This window comes from Nanorana parkeri, unplaced genomic scaffold, assembly GCF_000935625.1.
Source record: "Nanorana parkeri isolate BGI_ZX_2015 unplaced genomic scaffold, ASM93562v1 scaffold1054, whole genome shotgun sequence".
Lineage (NCBI taxonomy): Eukaryota > Metazoa > Chordata > Amphibia > Anura > Dicroglossidae > Nanorana > Nanorana parkeri.
Window position 1 is genome coordinate 265,893 of NW_017307322.1, and position 18,329 is coordinate 284,221.

The following is an 18,329-nucleotide window of genomic DNA, read 5'->3' on the forward strand; positions in this document are numbered from 1 at the left end:
ACATATATATATAGCAATTATCGTACAAAACTCAAAAAGTGTATCTTTATATTATAACTATGAAAGAATTCAGGAGAGGATTGAGTACATCTATGGGTAACACAGGAAAACTTTTAATCTTAACAGAAAACACAGACTTGCTGCATGTCCTAAACTGTGTGCATTATTAACAGAGGTTCATATTATGAAGATGGTGTAGGGTTTAAAGAACTGCGGCGGCTCCCATTGCTGACCTCCTTCTGAAAATGCTACTTGACTAGTTGCCTCTGGCTTCAGTACTTGTCATTGACCTGGAACATGCCTTGGCAACCAAAGTCACAGCAAAGTCAGAATTTTAAATCTTGAGTGCATACTTGTTCTGAGTCATTGAAATATATGGAAGCCATTAGATCTGCATGATTGCCAGGGGACAATTACTATTTTCAGAAGAAGACATCAGCAATGGCATAGCACTGGAATTTTTCTATGAACATTAAACAGCCATATAACCCATGTAACTAGTAACATGTTTGAAATCTGTCTGTGCTTCGGTTGTCCAGCAATCAGCACTGGAAACCGCTGGCCATTTATCAGCAACATTCATGATGTTGCTCAGCCCTCCTTATGCTGGGTGACACCTTGGGTTGCATGGTGCCACTGGTAAATAGCCAGCAGTTTCCAGTGCTGATTACAGGACAACCGGAACCTGAACAGATGACAAACAAGCTCTGCATTTATCAAGGCACATGTATTATATGGATGCCTAAAGTTCATAGAGTAATTCTAGGGTACAGTTCCACTTTAAGGTCATTAGTATTATTTGCTGGAAGGTTACAGGGAACAGTTTTAATTTTAACAATACAATACAAGGTAAATAATAGCATACGCACCTGCACTTCGGTTGAAGAGAATCCGACAATATTTGAAGAGCTGTAGAGGTATCTTTTTCTGCAAAGTACCTAAAATAGAATATTAGAAAAATTTACCAATTTAATCATTATGCATGCCAAAGAATTTGAAACACAGCATCCTGCTAGGTTATGAGATAATACACATTAGCTCATTGTCCTCCAAGTGCCAATAGCAGAGAAGAAAAAACTCATAATATAAAAATATATAACAATTTACACTGCCAGACAATGTGAAACCTTTCACTATTTCTTATTGTACTATTATCATTATATGTACCACACCAGACTTTCGTTATTAGGGCACAGCAGGCATTTTCTATTATCCAGTAATATCATGAGGCTCTCTGCCCTAAACACCTTAAAGTGACAGTAAACTTTGGAGTTAACACATTCAAGTACCTTAACTATTAACAAAAATGTATCTTATTTTTGTATGACTCGGCTGTAGATCCTCAAACCGCTCCAAGCTCACTCCCATGATGGACTACAATCTCACATTTAATTTACTAACTTGTATTGAGATTGTAGTCCATCATTGGAGTGAGCTTGGTGCGGTGACTACTTGACAACAAACACAGGGACCATGGGGAACAAAAGTAGCCACCCCCCAGAAGGAAGGACAGTGTCAGCACCAATTCAGAGATGATTTGAGGATTTACAGCCAAGTGATACACAAAAAAGATACATTGTTGTTAATAGTTCAGGTACTTAATTGTATTTCTAAAATGTAACTCCTGAGTTTAGTGTCACTTTAACTGCACCACCCAGAACAATGCCATAGTTTCTGACCTGTTCAGTAGAGGGTGCTTCCCCCCAGTGGGTATGAGTTCAGGTTCAGACCGAATCTGATCTGAACCTGAGCACCCCTGAACCTGGCAGGATCCAGTAAGCATTCTGCCACACTCCTTATTGAGCACCCCTTTGTAGATGGGTGATGAAGTAACTACGTATGGCGCTGCACACACCAGAAGAACAAGTCACTAGCACACCGTAGAAATGTGTCTAAAGTGACGCACATTGTCACAGATAATGCATTGTTTCGGAGCTCTGCAGGTTCCCCTTCATCAGAGTCAGTATGTCATACTGAGCCTGATGAAGGGAACCATGCGTGGCCCTGAAGCACTGCCTAATCTGTGACAATGTGCGTCAATAAAGTTGTTCTTTAGACAGATTTCTACGGTGTGCTGGTGACATCTTATTCTTCTGAGCCTGGCAGGGGCTCCTCCAGGAACACAGAAGGAAGCTCCTTCTATGCCTCCTGACCGGGAATACTTTGACATAAGCAAAGGGCCGGGGTGCAGTGATGTCATTGACCTTATATGGCTACATGGCTATATTACATAAATTACACTTTGCATAATGTGCGTTAAAATGCAACAGTGTACATGGGCCCAAAAACATCAGTACGCGCAATGCTGCAGTGCTAGGACACTTTTAATTTATTCTCTAAGCAATGGCAAAAAAAAAAGAAAAAGAGCAGTAACCGGCAGCAACCAAATTCAACTAGTTGATGTCATAACAGTGAATGATGCGTTTAATACTGAATAAAACAATACAGATAAGAGGATAACTGGTGTTCTAGTTTCTACACATAATGCAAAGCTAGCTATGAGTTGTACATATACTTACACCAAATTGTAAAGTCCCAAGAGGCCCATTCCTCTAAAATCTGTTTTTGGGTCATCTCCTTGGAAACCGATTTCACACCACTGCTTAGAGACCCGAGCATCCAGCGGAACGCCCGGTTTCAGCATTTTCCACAGCTGTAAATGACAGATGAATCATATCACAAGTTGTTGCTATGCGTCTTATTCCGAACTTATACATTAAATAAAACATTTATTCCAATGCAATTCACTGCCTTCAAAGGGAATAATAAAGCAGCTGATGATTAAAATGTATCTTAACCCAAGAACAAAAGTTTAATATACTGCAGATTACAAGTCCTAAGATGCGGTGGCTGCATTTGTTTTCTTTTTTTAGGCTTTTTTCCTTTTGCCATTTTCAGCTGGTCATCTAGTGTTACAAGGCTTACTTATTGAACTGTATCACTGGAGGAGGAGAGGAATTGTGCCAGTAGCCTGTTTTTCTCTATGGGAGTACGCGGCCATTCGCCGCCATACGCTCACCCGAACTGCACATCTGTGCGGGTGTGGGTGTCCGTGCTCGTAAGCAGACAGGATGGATCTTATCTGCGTCCAAACACGGACACCCACACGGATGTGTAGTTCAGGTGAGCATACGGCGGCGTCCTCCCATAGAAAAGAACAGGCTGCTGTGTGCAATCAAAGAAAAAAGAAAAGGCTGGTTGCACTCTTTACCGGTATGACCCAGTGATCGGGGAGGGGTGCTTGGAAGGACTGTAGATGGCACCGCCAAATACAGAAAATTGCAGAAACGTCACCAGCACACCAAATCCTTATAGGATCAAAATTCGTAGATTTATTGCAAACTCATGTCAGTTACACAAGCGCTTTCGGGGCCACACAGGGTCCCTTCATCAGGCATTGTGTGGTCCCGAAAGTGCTTGTGTAACTGACATGAGTTTGCAATAAATCTACGAATTTTGATCCTATAAGGATTTGGTGTGCTGGTGACGTTTCTGCAATTTGCTGCGTGCCATCACACGCAGCAACTGTCCTTCCCGGGAGCTGCCCAAAACGCCCGTGCACAGGGATCTGTAAGGGCCGGCTCTTAGTAGTGTGAATGAGGCCTAACAGGGAGCAAATGACAGACGTTCATTGTCAGGGTTTACATACACTTCTAAGCTGAACTACGGGCACAAAAACTCTCTTTTATATATATCCTTTAGAGCCACAAAGGATATAAATCAGGGGTAGGCAAACTTCAGCCCCACATCTGTAATAAAACTACAAATGCCATCATGCATCTGGCACCGGAGGCCAGGCCTGTGGATGTCAAAGTCTTGCAATGCCTAATGGGATTTGTAGTTTGAACACACCTGGAGGGCCAAAGTTTGCCTACTATGGTATTAATCCACTTTGTGTCTTTGTAAACCCTGATAATGCAGTGACAAAGTCTGTGCAGAGAGAAGAGCTGTGGGAGGGACTCAACAGGCCACACCCACTACAGGCTGCCTACAGAGAACTATAGAAGGGGGCGGATACAAGACCAGTCACCGTGCACAAAGAGAGGGAGCAGCAGTGACTGGTCTTTTTTTTTACAGGAAACTCCTACACAAAGGATTACGTTTTACACTGTATTAATGCACAGATCTGGAATGAATACCGAAAACACACCAAGACTCAAGTAAGAACACACATGCCTTTTGTATTTAGATAATATCTGCTTATCCTGGAGAGAAGCTTTATGAAAATCTATCAGGTATTACTAGAGACAGAAGAATGAGTATAAATGAGTAACAAGGTAAATTCAGGTAATATACTGTGTATTCCTAAAGAAAAAAACATGTATTTGGCCTCGTGCAGCAGGGTGGACAGTTCTGCAGCACTGTGTGCAGTGACCACATTGCCTCATTCCATCTATTTGCTTCTCATCTAGAATTTATACATGAAATAAAATATTTCTTCCAATGCAATTCACGGCCATTAAAAGGAATAACAAAAAGCAGCTAATGATTAGGTAAATCCATCACTTGTTATAAAAGACAGAAGAATGACAGCTCCCACAGGAGAATACATGAGACAGAAAGGCAAAGTCAGGTAACACACTGTATACTTCAAAATAACAAAGATGTATTTGAAAAAAGTTAACTCAATGAAGCATCTAAAATTGTCACTGAACATAATCTCGGGATATATTAAACAAGAACTCTTAACCCTTGCAGTGCAAGGGTTAAATGCTTGTTTTTGTCTAGGGTCATAAATAACAAAGTTATACTCACCCTATACTCCAAGGCAGCGGGCTGTGACAGCGCTCCCTACTGCCCGTCTCCTCCCCCGGTGCAGTGATGTCCCTCGGTGTCCTCACATCCTATACACTGTGAGGGGAATTTATCAAAACTGGAGGAGACAAAATCTGGAGCAGCTGTGCATGGCAGCCAATCAGCTTCTCTCTTTCATGTTCAAATCTTAACTGAACAAACTGAAGAGAGAAGCTGATTGGTTGCCATAGGCAACTGCTCCAGATTTTGTCTGTTTCAGTTGTGATACATTCCCCCACGTGTATAGAATGTGATGATTAAGGGATGTTAGCCCACTACAGCGGACAGGGAGCAAGGCAGAAGGAATCGACTTAAGAGGCAGCAGTACTCGGAGGATTGGGCGATTTTTGATGATCACTTAACCCTTGCAGTGCGGGGGCAGCCTCACTGCAGGGGTTAATAAAATATTTACCCGGCATTTTCTTTAATGATAAAATACAACACAATCTATAACAAAGTGACTCTTTGGGGCAGCCATGTACCTCTAGCTTCTACTGTACATAGAAATGTCTGAATTTGTGTTCCTGTCGTGCGTCTGTCATGTTGTGGCTGCGCAAGTCTTGCTCCGATGGATAATACAAGCTTTCAATGATCGGTTTGGTCTCTGTATAGCCGTGTTGTCAGTCAGCACAATGTAGCTGGTAAACACAAACACTACGGGATCTAGTTATAAATGTTTCAATATTTCAACACAAAATCCAATTGGAGAAATATGTGAAAGTTAGGTGAAAACTGTGTGAAAAAAATGAATAAATGCCTAAGGACCTAATTGGAAGGCTAGACGGTGGCAACTAGAATTCAGTTCCATAGCAAAATCTACACAGAATGAAATATTCTTCCACCTCCATGTTCCTCTTACCTTCATGAGCATTTCTTCATGCTGCGGATTCTCAGAATCATAGGCCTCCCTGCGCAGCTTCTCCACCTCCACGGTTAAATTTCTGAACCCCACAATCTGGAGGAGACAAGCTTGAAGGGACACTGCCAACCTACACAGAAAAATGAAAAATAATGTTATATTTACATTTTGAGGAAAAATCTGTGCGGGTCACCTATTTGTCACCTTATGTCCCAAATCCAACAAGGCCAAATCAAATACCTTTTCCTGTGCCTGCTTACTTTTTACTAATGTTCTGGACTGAAATGATAAACTTGTGGCTTAGACTATTTCTTTATCGTTCATTGAGGGACCAAGGATTCAGTTACTCTAATAGGATAGGGTTATACTGCCGCCTACAGGAGGACAACAAACAAGTTGTTGACCAGCCAGGAAAATGCTGGATCCACTGTGGGAACAGTCCACATCTTCTAACGGGCATTGACCAGAAAAGCTTTTGGGAAAAGTAGATTATTTGTCAGTAGTAGTAGTCAATTCTCCATACAGAAAAGGTTGAAGTACGGAGTGTACTGAAAAAGTTTTGTTGGGTCTTTTTGGGATCCCAGATTGGTAACAGTACCAGTAGCAGCTACAGGCTTTTCCATTTTAAATGTGACTTGCACAGCATCCATAATAACCGATATGGTATCTTTTAGTTTGCAAGCTATTTCAGATGACTGAGGCTCCTCCGGAACATACTCAGAAACAACACCAGAACCAGAAATATGGTTGTGGCAGGATTCTTGTCTGGGCAGAATGCCACATTCCGCATTACCACTTTGTCTGCTGTTCACATTCCAGGTATGTACAATTGGCAGGCAGACTCCCTCATCTGACAGCACCTGGACCCGGGTTATTGGTCCCTTCACCCGGAGGTGTTTTCAGGTGAGGGTGAGTGACGCTAGATGTGGACCTTCTGCTCTCCAGATTTAACAACAGACTGGACAGGTTTGTTTTTAGGTGCTGCAGAACTGCTCTGGAGACACCATGGTGTAAGTGCAGCCTAATCTAAGCCTTTCCTCTTCTGAATCTTCTCCTAGTCTACTCTGCAGTATTGAGATGGAGGGCATGCCAGTGCTACTCATTGCTCTGCACAGGGCCAATTAAATGTGGTACACTGATCTGATCAAACTTCTGGCAGACTCCCCATAGGACCAGATCTCCTATCTATGGGACTGGTTTACCACTATGCTTCACAGTTGCTGGCTTTAATGGCATGGGCTGTGTCCTTCAAAGACCACCTTTTGAGCCTATTAAAGAATTCCCATTTTCTCTCTCTCTCTCTTACTTGTTGCCATCACCTCTGCAAGATGTGTGCCTGAGCTGGTGGCTTTATCCTGTTTCCTTCGTGAGATGGTTTCGACCTTTCACCTCAACCAGCACATTGTTCTTTCATCTCTCTGTTTGGCCCTGCTACATGAGAAGATTTCCCTTAATTGCCTGGGTGTAGTTATTCTGTACAGGTTTACCTCTTAACCAATGGTTCCATTAGAAAGGCTGACATTCTTTTCGTCATTCCTGATTGTCCCTGTAAGGGCCAATTTACATCAGCCGCTGCACTAAAACGCACAGCATCTGCTGACTTGGCTGACCAATTGGCTTTTTTCTGTGCCAGTGTCCAAATCCTTCTGTAGGCTGCAGTATAACCTAATGGAAGCAGAATAACTGAATCCTGTGTTCCTTAATGAACTACAAGAAACAGTCCTTACTGTCAGTACAAAAAAATCTTTTTATTTGTGCAATAAACATAACATTAAAGCAAATTCCACATTAACCTTAGGCTCCCAGTTTTACTGAGATGGTCCTTGATAACCATTGTGGTCCATGAATCAATTGGTTGTGTTGCTTTGTATAACTCGTACTTTTCTCTCCAATGAGATCCCATTTATTGAAGTGCTCTCATTGGACAAGGAGATTGTAGGCATTTCTAAAGTTCATCACTCACAAAAGGACATGTACATCACTCACAGAAGGACATATACCACCAATGACCACACTTGGAAAAACACTCTCCTAAATATCTTTTTAACTAGTTCTTATAGAAAAGTTTCAAACAAAAAACATTGTCTACTGAAGGAAAGTTTAACACAGCAGTGAATAACGCCTTACTGGGGATTGGTGTCCACGTTGACCTTTTTCAGGGTCAGGATGTCTTCTACGGTCTTCTCGATAGCATCAGGGTGCACGGCAATAGCACTCTGCAAAAGCTAAAACAGGAACAAAGGACAATGTGCCATCTGTTGTCACCCCTGAAGACCAAGCATGGAGTAAATGTGACCGCAGGAGAGACCTGCACAATACACTGACAGGAACCACTGACAATATTCTATACATAGCTTTTAGTTACATACTTATTACATACAAGGTGTTTTACCATAAAGATACAGAGGAATATTATTTCAGTGTGTATGACAAAACAATGAAGGTATTACCTATAATAATTAGACCCCAGCTGTTCTAAAAAGTCAGCTTTAAAACATGAGCTGACTGGTTGATATGGCGAAGATAGGCTTTTCCTTTACACCAATTCTATAGAATGCTGTGTAATTGACTTCACACTTGTTTTTAAGAGTAACAGAGGCTGAAGGTCGGATGTTTTGCCCCTGTCAGGTCTCCTGCTTTGCCAGACATAGTTGTACTGGGCAACCAAGCCTTGCAAATCTTAAAGTGATATTAAAGCCTCCTTTTTAAAAAAATATTTCCTACAAGGAGACCCACCTTTGATTGAGGCTGTTGCCGTTTTAAAAAAAATGTTTAATTCCTCGTTTTCTAGTGGGCCCCCGCAGCAATCTTCCCCCCGCCCAATGCACGGGTGCCTCCGTCAGCTAATGGAGGCACCCGTTGTGCTCGCGTCCATAGACACACACAGCCCTGTGGCAGACCATGCCCCTCCTCTCCGCCCAACAGTTTAAATGATGGCTCCTTTGCAATCAGTATCCGCCCCGCATAACCAGGAAATTCGGGGAACGAAGGATCGCTTTGGGACCGGCGGGGACGCGTAGCTAACAGGTAAGTGTAGGGGGGACGAAGGGGGACAAGAGGAGAAAAAAAGGTACTGGCCCGTTTTTACCCTAATGCAGAGAATGCATTAAGGTAAAAAATGCCCAGACCTTAATACTGCTTTAAGCTTGGATGGACAGGAATAGAACTCTCTTGGCAGGTAAAACAGCTCACATATACAGTATATATTTCATCTGTGTATTTAACTGTTTGCCTGATGTCCGGCTTTAAGCAAGGAGGAGCCTGACAGTAATGAGCGGCAGTTAAAAGTGCCTTTCCTGTCTAATTAAGTGTCAAAAGGCCAGGATGCATTTCACTATGACGCTAGAGTAATAATTCCTCATTTCACAGCATTAATATTACTTAAGAATGAAAGCTGCCACAGGGAGAACCGACTCTACTACTGAGCTACAGCTTAACCAGCGGCAATCGATTTTTTTAGAACCATTGCTCTGGTTTCTTTAAGCCATTTCACAATGTCACTAGAGGTAATCAGCTCTGCAGTGCTGGAAGGGCATTAGAGAAACTAATCTGCAAAGCTTACCCCATTGTCTTACACAGTGATGGTTTTAGAAAGCAGCTTGCCTGTTACCATGCGGCCTATTGTAAAGTGAAACAAAACCTCGTTTGGGCTTTTATGCCTTAATAGCTGGGATGAAAATGAGGGCTGTGCATTGCATGTATGTGATCGTAGGCAGGAATACACACTAATGTAGTACATTATCCTCTCAATTCATTGTATTTTTATTGAAGACCCTAACATTTGCTGGGGTGTTCTTACAACATGTGTGCAAACTAGCTATGCACCTAGCTTACCACCAGGGCCATCCCTACTGTATATGCTGAGTCATGCTGTAGAGCAAAGGGGGTGGGAGGGGGCTTTGGGTTGCTGCTGAGAGTGCTTTTAGAGAAGGTGGGGGCGGCAGATGTGCTAGGACGGGCGATTGTTTTAGAGCCGTGCCTGTCAGTGGCTCTCTGTCCGATCCCACCCAGCTCATGGACGTCACTGGTTGCGAGGAGCTTAGCGGGACGCCAGCCAGAGCATCCCACTCAGCTCCCTGGTTGGGGCAGGAAGCTGGACATAGCATCACAGGTTGCTAAGAGCTCTTAGCAACCTGGGACGCTGTGGCCACCCTTCTACTGAGATGCCACCTAGGGCGACCAACTCAGGGAAATAGTAAAGAAATTGTAATACAGAAAAACTGCATTCACTGTTTCCCTTAAAGCTCATTAACACCAGAGCAGTTCAGTGCGGTGCATTTAATCCTAGGATGGACACATTAATATGGAATTCAGGAGCCAGTCTGTTCAATCCAGGAGCCATCAGGATATTTTTTAGGAGCCAGCTCCATTAACAACAACTAGAGCAAACATGTTAGGCACCAGCTGTCATTTTTAGGGAGCATTGGCTACCTGGCTCCTGGGATTTGTCTAGCCCTGGTGTATTGCATTATTGTGCACTCTGCTAAGTTGGATTATTCATTTGGGCTATCTAATGCACCACAATGCACCAAGAATGGCTACTGCAGCATTTTTGCTGGCACAGCACAGCGCACCGTAGGGCATCATCAAGTGTCGCAGTACACAACAACAGAGTTTCATTGGGCTGTTTTTCACAATGATTGTCACTGAAGCCCATCAACGCATGTAAAGAAGAGCAGTGTTGTGAATGAGCCTATAGACCTCATCCCCAACATAAAATTCCTCATTACAAAGCATGTTAACACACAGTAGCTGTGCATTTCTCTGTACATTGGGCTAACAAAGTCAAGCAGGACCTGATTTTACATATGTTGAGATGCGCTGGCAGCCCTTTAAAAAAAAATGAATGAGCAGCATACTCCATTATGGTGTGAGCAGGGGGGGCAAACTCCAGCCCTCAAGCTGTAGTGAAACTACAAATCCTATGATGCATCTGTCTTTGGAAGTCATGCCTGTGGCTGTGAGAATCTTGCAATGCCTCATGGGATTTGTAGTTTCACAACAGCTGCAGGGCTGGAGTTTGCCCACTCCATTGACTTAGAGGGTCAATCCAGTCAGACTGAATGCCTCATTGGCTTACGATTTCATTCTGTGACTCCAGTAGAGAAATCCCTGCTGTAGCTATTATGAAGAGAGTGCAGCAGGAAAAGATTACCAATTATATTTTTCTATTTTAAAGTTCTGTTTCAACATTCTGAAATGCATCTAGTCATCTTGTTACTCAGCACTGCAGCCCAGGTCTATGCAGCACACACATACTGGACACACTACTGGACTTTAAACAGGTTAGCCTGTCTGCCAGTTCTGGATTACTCCTGCAAATTGTTTTGGGCTGCATATGTACTCAGCCTGTCTGTGCTCATCAGCCTGTTATCTTTACTACAGTTAGCCATTGCTCTCTCTACCTGTCTGGAACGTGGCCTCCTTGGACACTGTTTGTTTGCACCTGATCTGACCATCATTCTGCTGACTCTGCTACTGTTTGCACTGTCTCAGGATATACTGTACAGGGGCGCCCACTATTTTTCGTCTGGAGATCTACTTTTCAAATGACGAGCTCATTGAGATCTACCAACGAAAAAACACCTGCATTCAGGGGCGGGAGGGGGCGTGGCAGTGCATTGAAGTCAATTTTATTTTCATTATTTTTATTTTTTTGTATTTTCGTAATTTTTTTTTTTTTTAAACTCTTGGGGTGGCTTCGGGGAAATATTAGGGGGTCTAAAAAGCCCCCTGATATTTCCCTTTTAAAATAGAAAAAGAAATTGAGGACACAAAGTCCTCAATCTTTTTTTCTGCAGCCTCTATTCTAAATGAATGGAAAGCACAGAGGCTTCCCATTCATTCAGAAATTTTTTACTATCAAGCAGTTTCTGAATGGGGAGGAGCCTCTGTACAGAGTGCTTCTCCCCATTGAGAAACTCATGAATGAACGGGACGTGATGTAAATCACATCCTGTTCATTCATTTATAACTGGGGACACATAGTACTATGTGTCCCCAGTTATTTACAAACACTGGAGTGATCAGCCGATCGCTCCAGTGTTTGTCCTGCACAGAGGATTGGTACATACTACAGACATGTACCGATCCTCTGCCGCTCGGCCACGCACAAATGGGCTCAGCTTCTCCTCTGCATCCCCCCTGCTCTCCCGGGCAGAGGCCAGTGGCAGCGGGGGAAAAGTGAAAGAGCACTTCAGCCGCGGGTGGGGGGTCGGAGCCGTTGTGACAGAACGGAGCAGTGAGGGGAGAGAGAGGCGCCGGCTGTCAGATCCTGGCCGAGCGTCTCTCTCTCTCTCTCTCTCCTCACCACTCTGCATTAGTTCTGTGACAGCGGCTCCGTCCTCCGCCCTCCCCCGCCGCCGGTTCCTTCACTTCTTCTCGGAACTCTAGCTTCTGTCCTGCCTGGCAGCCACTTAACTCTGTGACACAGAAGGAATGGGTATGACATAGCATATCATAGCAGTATGGTGGACATTTTAGCTTAGGTGGTGTATTCTAGTGAAAGAATGAGACAAAAAGTCCCATGTTTCCCATATCTAAAAGTACATGGTTTTTATAGGATCACTACTGGTCAAACATGGTATTGGGGGAGTGTGTGGGAGGTAACTGTAAGCCCCTTTCTACTAGTAGCTGTGCCCTGAATGAAACAGGTTAGCTTTAAGTGCTCCCTCAGACATATTAAAGACATAGTCCACCATTTTAAAAAATGTAATAAATGCACCCACATTAATAAAATAAAAATGTGCATTTATTACATTTTTGCATTGAAGCCTACAAAGCATTGCAACTGGATCAGTGCATTGTGAGTGCAATGCACAGGCTCTTGCATTGTTTACATCCCAGCCCCAGGTCTGTATGGAGGTACAAACTTTCTGTTATGGGTATGGACGAAGTAAGAAATGGATTACAAGTCCGGTGGAATCGCCACACTTGAAGTCCATTGTGATATGGAATTCCCTCTGCTGAAGTGGCATATGGGACTTGAAGTCTTTCCATTGACAGGGATCTGTGAATAGATGAGAAAGCTGTACGGGCAAAGCCACACATAGCCCAGATATATGGGTGTAACATGAAACATGGTGGGAAAGGTTAACCATACCTTTTAAACACCACTGAGAATAGAACAGGTCTAACTATAGTCTTTATGATAGAGGCTGAAGCATCCGATGGCCTTACAATACCTTTCTCAGATGGGCCTATTATATAAATAAATCCTACTGTTATTATGCAGTCACGGAATTAGTAAATGTAATTTTGTTTGGTTCAATGCTGAGATAACAGTATATGGAAGGATTGGCACTCTGTAGGCTGAGTTTCATTGCTCACGAAGCAAGGATTCATTTTGCTGGCTGCCTCATCCTCTGCTGATGACTAGAAGGAATCGCAAGGAGCCCGTCATCTCACTCTGTAGCTGCACTCTTGATAAATATGCAAGCTGACACACAGATACAGACTTCACATTCTGCCAGAGAGCAATAACTGAACTAGATGATAACGATAGCTATAGAGAAGAAGACGTACCTTGCTTTTAGAGGATTTCAGTGATGTTTCTACAAAACAAAATGTGTAAATTGGTCAATACTCTCTGATACATCAATGAAGTATTTCCATATACTGTATGTTAAAATAAAATGGAACTAAGGGAGAAATCAAAAATGACTCACATGATGCAGTCTGTCAATAGCATCAAAACAACGTGTTTTGTTTTCCTCCTGTAACATAGTTTTAATACCTGTTGATTCTTCTCGTAGATTGGTTATTTTTCTCTTCCATTACCAGAATGACAACACTGTTCTTTCTTATTAAAACAGCGTTTTCACACTGTGGCAGGGTAGTCTTAAAGAAACATGTAATTTTAAGCACTTTAAAGCCGTAGTAAACCACCAACATAGACATGGCAATAGTGGTTCCCCAAGAGGTGTTTCCCATAATGTACTAGCATATTAGCACATTATGGGTCACTTATCTTACAGGTGATACAATGTCAGCGCTCTCTTCCTCCGCCGGTGCTGCCATCTTTACTTGGTCTTCTCCTGGGTTTAACATCTTCGACCTCTTGATTGGCCGGGTTGGGATGATATAACTCCTGCCCATGTACATGGGAGTTCCTTCATTTCGACACAGGACCTTGCCGAGCTTGTGAACTGAGCTCAGTGCCCACAAACGCTAACAGGTAGTAAAGGAGCATTTATGACAGAAGACATATACAGGGTCTCTTCTGTCATTAGAACCCTACCTGTCAGCGATTTTTTTACCTCAATTAAAAGGCAAAAACGGCAGAATAAATTCCAAATTTAACGGGATGCCTCAAGGATGCACCCTGCGATTCCGCTAGGTAGAGGGGGGCCAGCTTGAGGAATCTGAGGCCCAGTTCCAGCCAACACTCTTTAAGCAGTTACAACAAAACGTTTAGGGCTCAGTCACACGATTTTGGCCAGAACGCACTGCCTCGCATTGCGTTAGGCTCACTTTTTAGTGGGGTAGGAGGGGGCTTGGCGGGCTATTCAAGTGAATGGTGCCGTAGCCACGCCCTCCGGCCGCTATGCGATCCGGCGCACGGGATCGCAAGGCACATTGTGCCTGCGGTGCGATAAAAATGCTACAAGCACTATTTTGATTGCACTGCAGAACGAGGCAGTGCGTTCCGGCCAAAATCGGGCCGGAACGCACTGCATCTAGTGTGACTGAGCCCTTAAACCATATAAAGCTGACTGCTGTAAGCACTCCCTTTAGTTTTAAATGGTTTACTTCAACCCCTGTAACTGTCACATTTTCTGAACAGCTTGGTCTGTTACAGTTAATGGGAAAAGAACAAGTCAACTGGCAGGATTAACAGGTATAAAGCTATGCTATAAGGCAGGGCTCAAAATTTCAAGTCCTGTGCTACTAGCCAGGCCTTAAGGGCCTGTTCACATGATATCAGGTCCTGATCAGGTGCGGATCTGCAGACTGATGTAGTGCGTTTTTGCCACATTTTGGCAGCGTTTTTGATGCGCTCCGGACCTGACAAAATGTGACATGCAGTATTTTTTCTATCGTAGGCTGAACGGACTGCGCACGTGAGAACTGGAACCCATAAAACACATAGGGATACATTGGGATGCATTTTGAGTGCAGCAACGTACGGAGCCGGTCAGCACACAAAACGGACGGTTAGGTGCCCCACCTAACCCTTACCCGGCCTTAACTCCGCCCCTAAACACACCCTCCTAAATAATCTTATGATAGTTGCCGCTTGTAAACGGCAGATTAGGGAATCCTGCTGCAGGAAAACGCAAGTTCCTGACGCAGGAATCCCTAATCACACCTGAAATATACTGTAGGTGTGAATGGGGCCTAATATACACATACACTAAAGGTGCCCATACACCTGCCGATTATTGTACGATAATCGCGGGTGATCCCGCGATCATACGATAATCGGCAGGTGTATGGGCAGCGTGCGACCTCTTCTACTGTAAGGTCGTACGATTTTCGTCTTCCAAGCACGCTGGAAAACCTGCCGAAAATCGAACGATTTTTGGCGGGTTGGTGGCGTGGTCGATAGACGAATGCCGCACGGGCCGGTGTGCGCAAGTCCACACTGCCCGCTCAGCACTGCAATCCTCAGAAGCCCTCCCCACTTGCAATGATCACAAGTACGATCTGTCCAAGATGGGCAGAGCGTACGAAATTTTAATGACCTTACAACCATCACACAATGAAAGTCGTGCGATGGTTGTAAGGTGTATGGGCAGCTTAAAACACAATAATACAAAGGACTGCAGCAGATCTCACTAATCACCCCCAGATAACCAGGGATCGATCCTCCTGAAATACATTCTTTCTTTCGGCCGGAGCTCAGAACTGTCAGAGCTCCGGCCGAATGAAGCCGGGGCTGACAGGAGCTGCTCTGCGGTCTGCATCCGACACAGATGCAGACCGTGGAGCTGCTCCCGCAAGTCAGGTACACGGTCTGCGACCGTGTGCCTGACATGTCAGCTGGCTGCGGGCCACATAGTATCGGCTCGCGGGCAGCAGTTGGACCACGGACCGGTACTTGGAGACCCAAATTTCCACTCTCCCTCACTTTATTTTTACTCGCCAAATGCGAGCAGGCGAGTGGAAATTTTGAGCCCTGCTATAAGGGACTCATAACTGCTGTATTAATGCTATTAACAGACAGCATCATAAATGTAATTTTTTTTATTTTGTGCAACTTTCAAGTAGAACTTAGGTAAGAGCTGTTACATTCTGCGCCCAAGCGTACCTAACTTTAATGTCCGGCCAGCACCCGGCTTGTTCTTGTAGCAGATTCTCTGCAATTCGCAGCGGCCAGTCAGATTCCTCACGATAAACTTGAAGCAACGCCACAGACAAATGCAGTAGAAGTACAGCCACACCTGAACCACCATCCTGCAGATAAATGGAAAAAACATGTTACATTCCAGCTTCAAAATATAGAAATTACATGTACACTTGTTGATTTCTAAGAACTCTGGTCTAAATAAATTGTGCAGTTAAAGTGAAAGTTTTATAGAGTGACGGGGCGTAAAGGAAAAATGAAGTTGTCAGGCCCACTTTCACACGGGTGGTCCTATTGGGTTGTCAGGTTTTCAAACTGACCTGATCGGATGCCCAATGCAAGTTACCCCCGACTTCGACCAGGTCCGGAAAAACAGATGGATCCGAGATCCGTTTTACCGGACCTGATCGTGCTGGATTGTGGGTAATCTGATTGTAAATGGACACATGTATGTTTACATCCGATTCCCCATAGACTTACATGGTGTCTGGTTATTTAGATTTTTTACTGTATGGCAAGATGGAGGAAAAAAACTGGATTGACAAAGATGACACAGCAGCGATCTGTACTGCTCAAACAAGAGGGGATGCGCTCACAGATCTCCTCCTGATCAGCCATATAAAAGGGGCCTTAAAGTGACTCTATTGCTTACATACAAAAATTCAGGCAAATTGGCCTTGTAAAGAAAGAAGGGTTCCAGTAGGCAGTGGCTGAATTCTTAGGTCTGTTGCAGAGATAAAGGCACTGCTGCTATCCAACACATCTGAGTGTATTGGACAGTGTGTTCCCCTTTGGGCATTTGTGGTTCCCCTGGACAAGTGCTACATCACTACTGTACATGGTGACGTAGAGGGCAGAAGAAGCAACCACAGTGCCTAGCAGAGGGTTGGCAATCCAAAACATCTGGAAGGATCAGTAAGCTTAAGCACCTGGGGCTCTGCAAGAGAGTGACGAATTAAGTCACTGCTGGCCAGAGAGGAAAGTATAACCCTTCTTCCTTTACAGAACTGTTGCCCAAGCTGTGCCCTTTGGTACCTATTGTGTGACCCTTAAGGGGTTTTGGTGCTCACTAAAGGAAAAATATTCCTTAGACTGGCTTCTAGTTTGTTTGTTTTTCTTTCACACATCTTGTTTTTTTTACTCTGCTGCATCACTTTACTCTTTTTATGTTTTCTTTCTTCTGATCTTTTATAATGGAGCTTCATAAAATAAATATCAAATGTGACTCAAAAATTTTAAAGGGCTGTAGGGAGCTCAAATGTGGAATCACTGATTTGTAATGGTACTGTAATCAGAAGTTATCTCTACCAGTCTCATGTAACATGTCTTTAGTATATGACTGTCTCCTAAAACGTGTACAGTTTCCAATAACCTTTAGGCCTCATTCACACTAGGCGTACACACAAAACATATTGCTTTCTGTTAAAAAAAAACACTTGTGGTAGGTGGTCCCAATTTTTCTTTCAATTTGTGAACAAAATTTAAATGAGTAACTCTGTATGATTCTGTTTTTGGAGAGGAATCAGCAAAAACAGCAACTTATTTAAAGCATCTAGTTTAGAGGAAATTTAATCTGCAAACTAGCAGCCCAGAAACTGGGAATAAATTACTAAATAATTACATATGGCGATCCAGATATCTCTATTAAAATGCTATAAAAAATGTGCTTAGACCAGCGTTCTTTAAATGCAGAATCTGTATTGCAAAAATAAAAGATGGAAATTATAATATTCCAAGAAGTGTTAGGCTAGTGAATTCCAGAGAAGAAGAAAAGACAGAAATTAGTAGATAGACAGATAGACAGAGGAGTGATATATCTTGTATTACACATAAGGGCCTTTGAGATTTCTCTGTGCCAAAAAGGAGTTGGAGCTGTGAAGAATCCAGACGTGTTTGTTTCAAATGCAATTAATCCTTATTAATAAAAAGCCGTCAGCAGAACGGAATGAGCGAGATTCTACAGCATACCTCCTGTGTGAGCATGGTATGCATCAGTGCTGTTCACTTATAGAGTAGCCTATTCTAGGGGACGTTTATGAAACCTGCATTGCCTGAACAATTTCTGTGCTTTCCAAAAATCTACACAATACTGGCAAGGTAATTGTGTATATAGGTATATGAAATAAGGTATTTCATATAAATGGTTTGCACTCTAGGAAGCCATACGTATTTTGGAAAAACAAAAAGACAAAAATAACATTTTGGAATAAGGGCCCGTCCATACCAAAATCAGAGGGAAATTGCAAGTCAGAGCAGGGTCCGTTGACTTGCAGTCTCAACCTCTGTTGACTTCTGTTACGTTTTTTTTCCCTTTACATTTTTCCTCTGTTTTGCCAATCTTTATTTTAATTAACATGTCTTGAGTGGACAAACATCTGTTTTTTTTTT

At 43.3% G+C, this 18,329-nt stretch overlaps 1 protein-coding gene across 3 annotated transcripts in view; it reads right to left on the bottom strand.

Annotated features, from left to right (window-relative positions):
- The window catches only part of ELMOD1 (ELMO domain containing 1), a 93,252-nt gene that overhangs the window by 10,730 nt on the left and 64,193 nt on the right, over nt 1-18,329 (bottom strand). For all 3 annotated transcript variants that reach the window (XM_018567488.1, XM_018567486.1, XM_018567487.1), the window contains exons 3-8: nt 15,906-16,051; nt 13,178-13,206; nt 7,781-7,878; nt 5,654-5,783; nt 2,520-2,653; nt 870-938 (exon numbers count right to left, since the gene is read on the bottom strand). In XM_018567488.1, the coding sequence (XP_018422990.1) occupies nt 870-938; nt 2,520-2,653; nt 5,654-5,783; nt 7,781-7,878; nt 13,178-13,206; nt 15,906-16,051 (606 nt within the window). The remainder of the gene's footprint in view (nt 1-869; nt 939-2,519; nt 2,654-5,653; nt 5,784-7,780; nt 7,879-13,177; nt 13,207-15,905; nt 16,052-18,329) is intronic.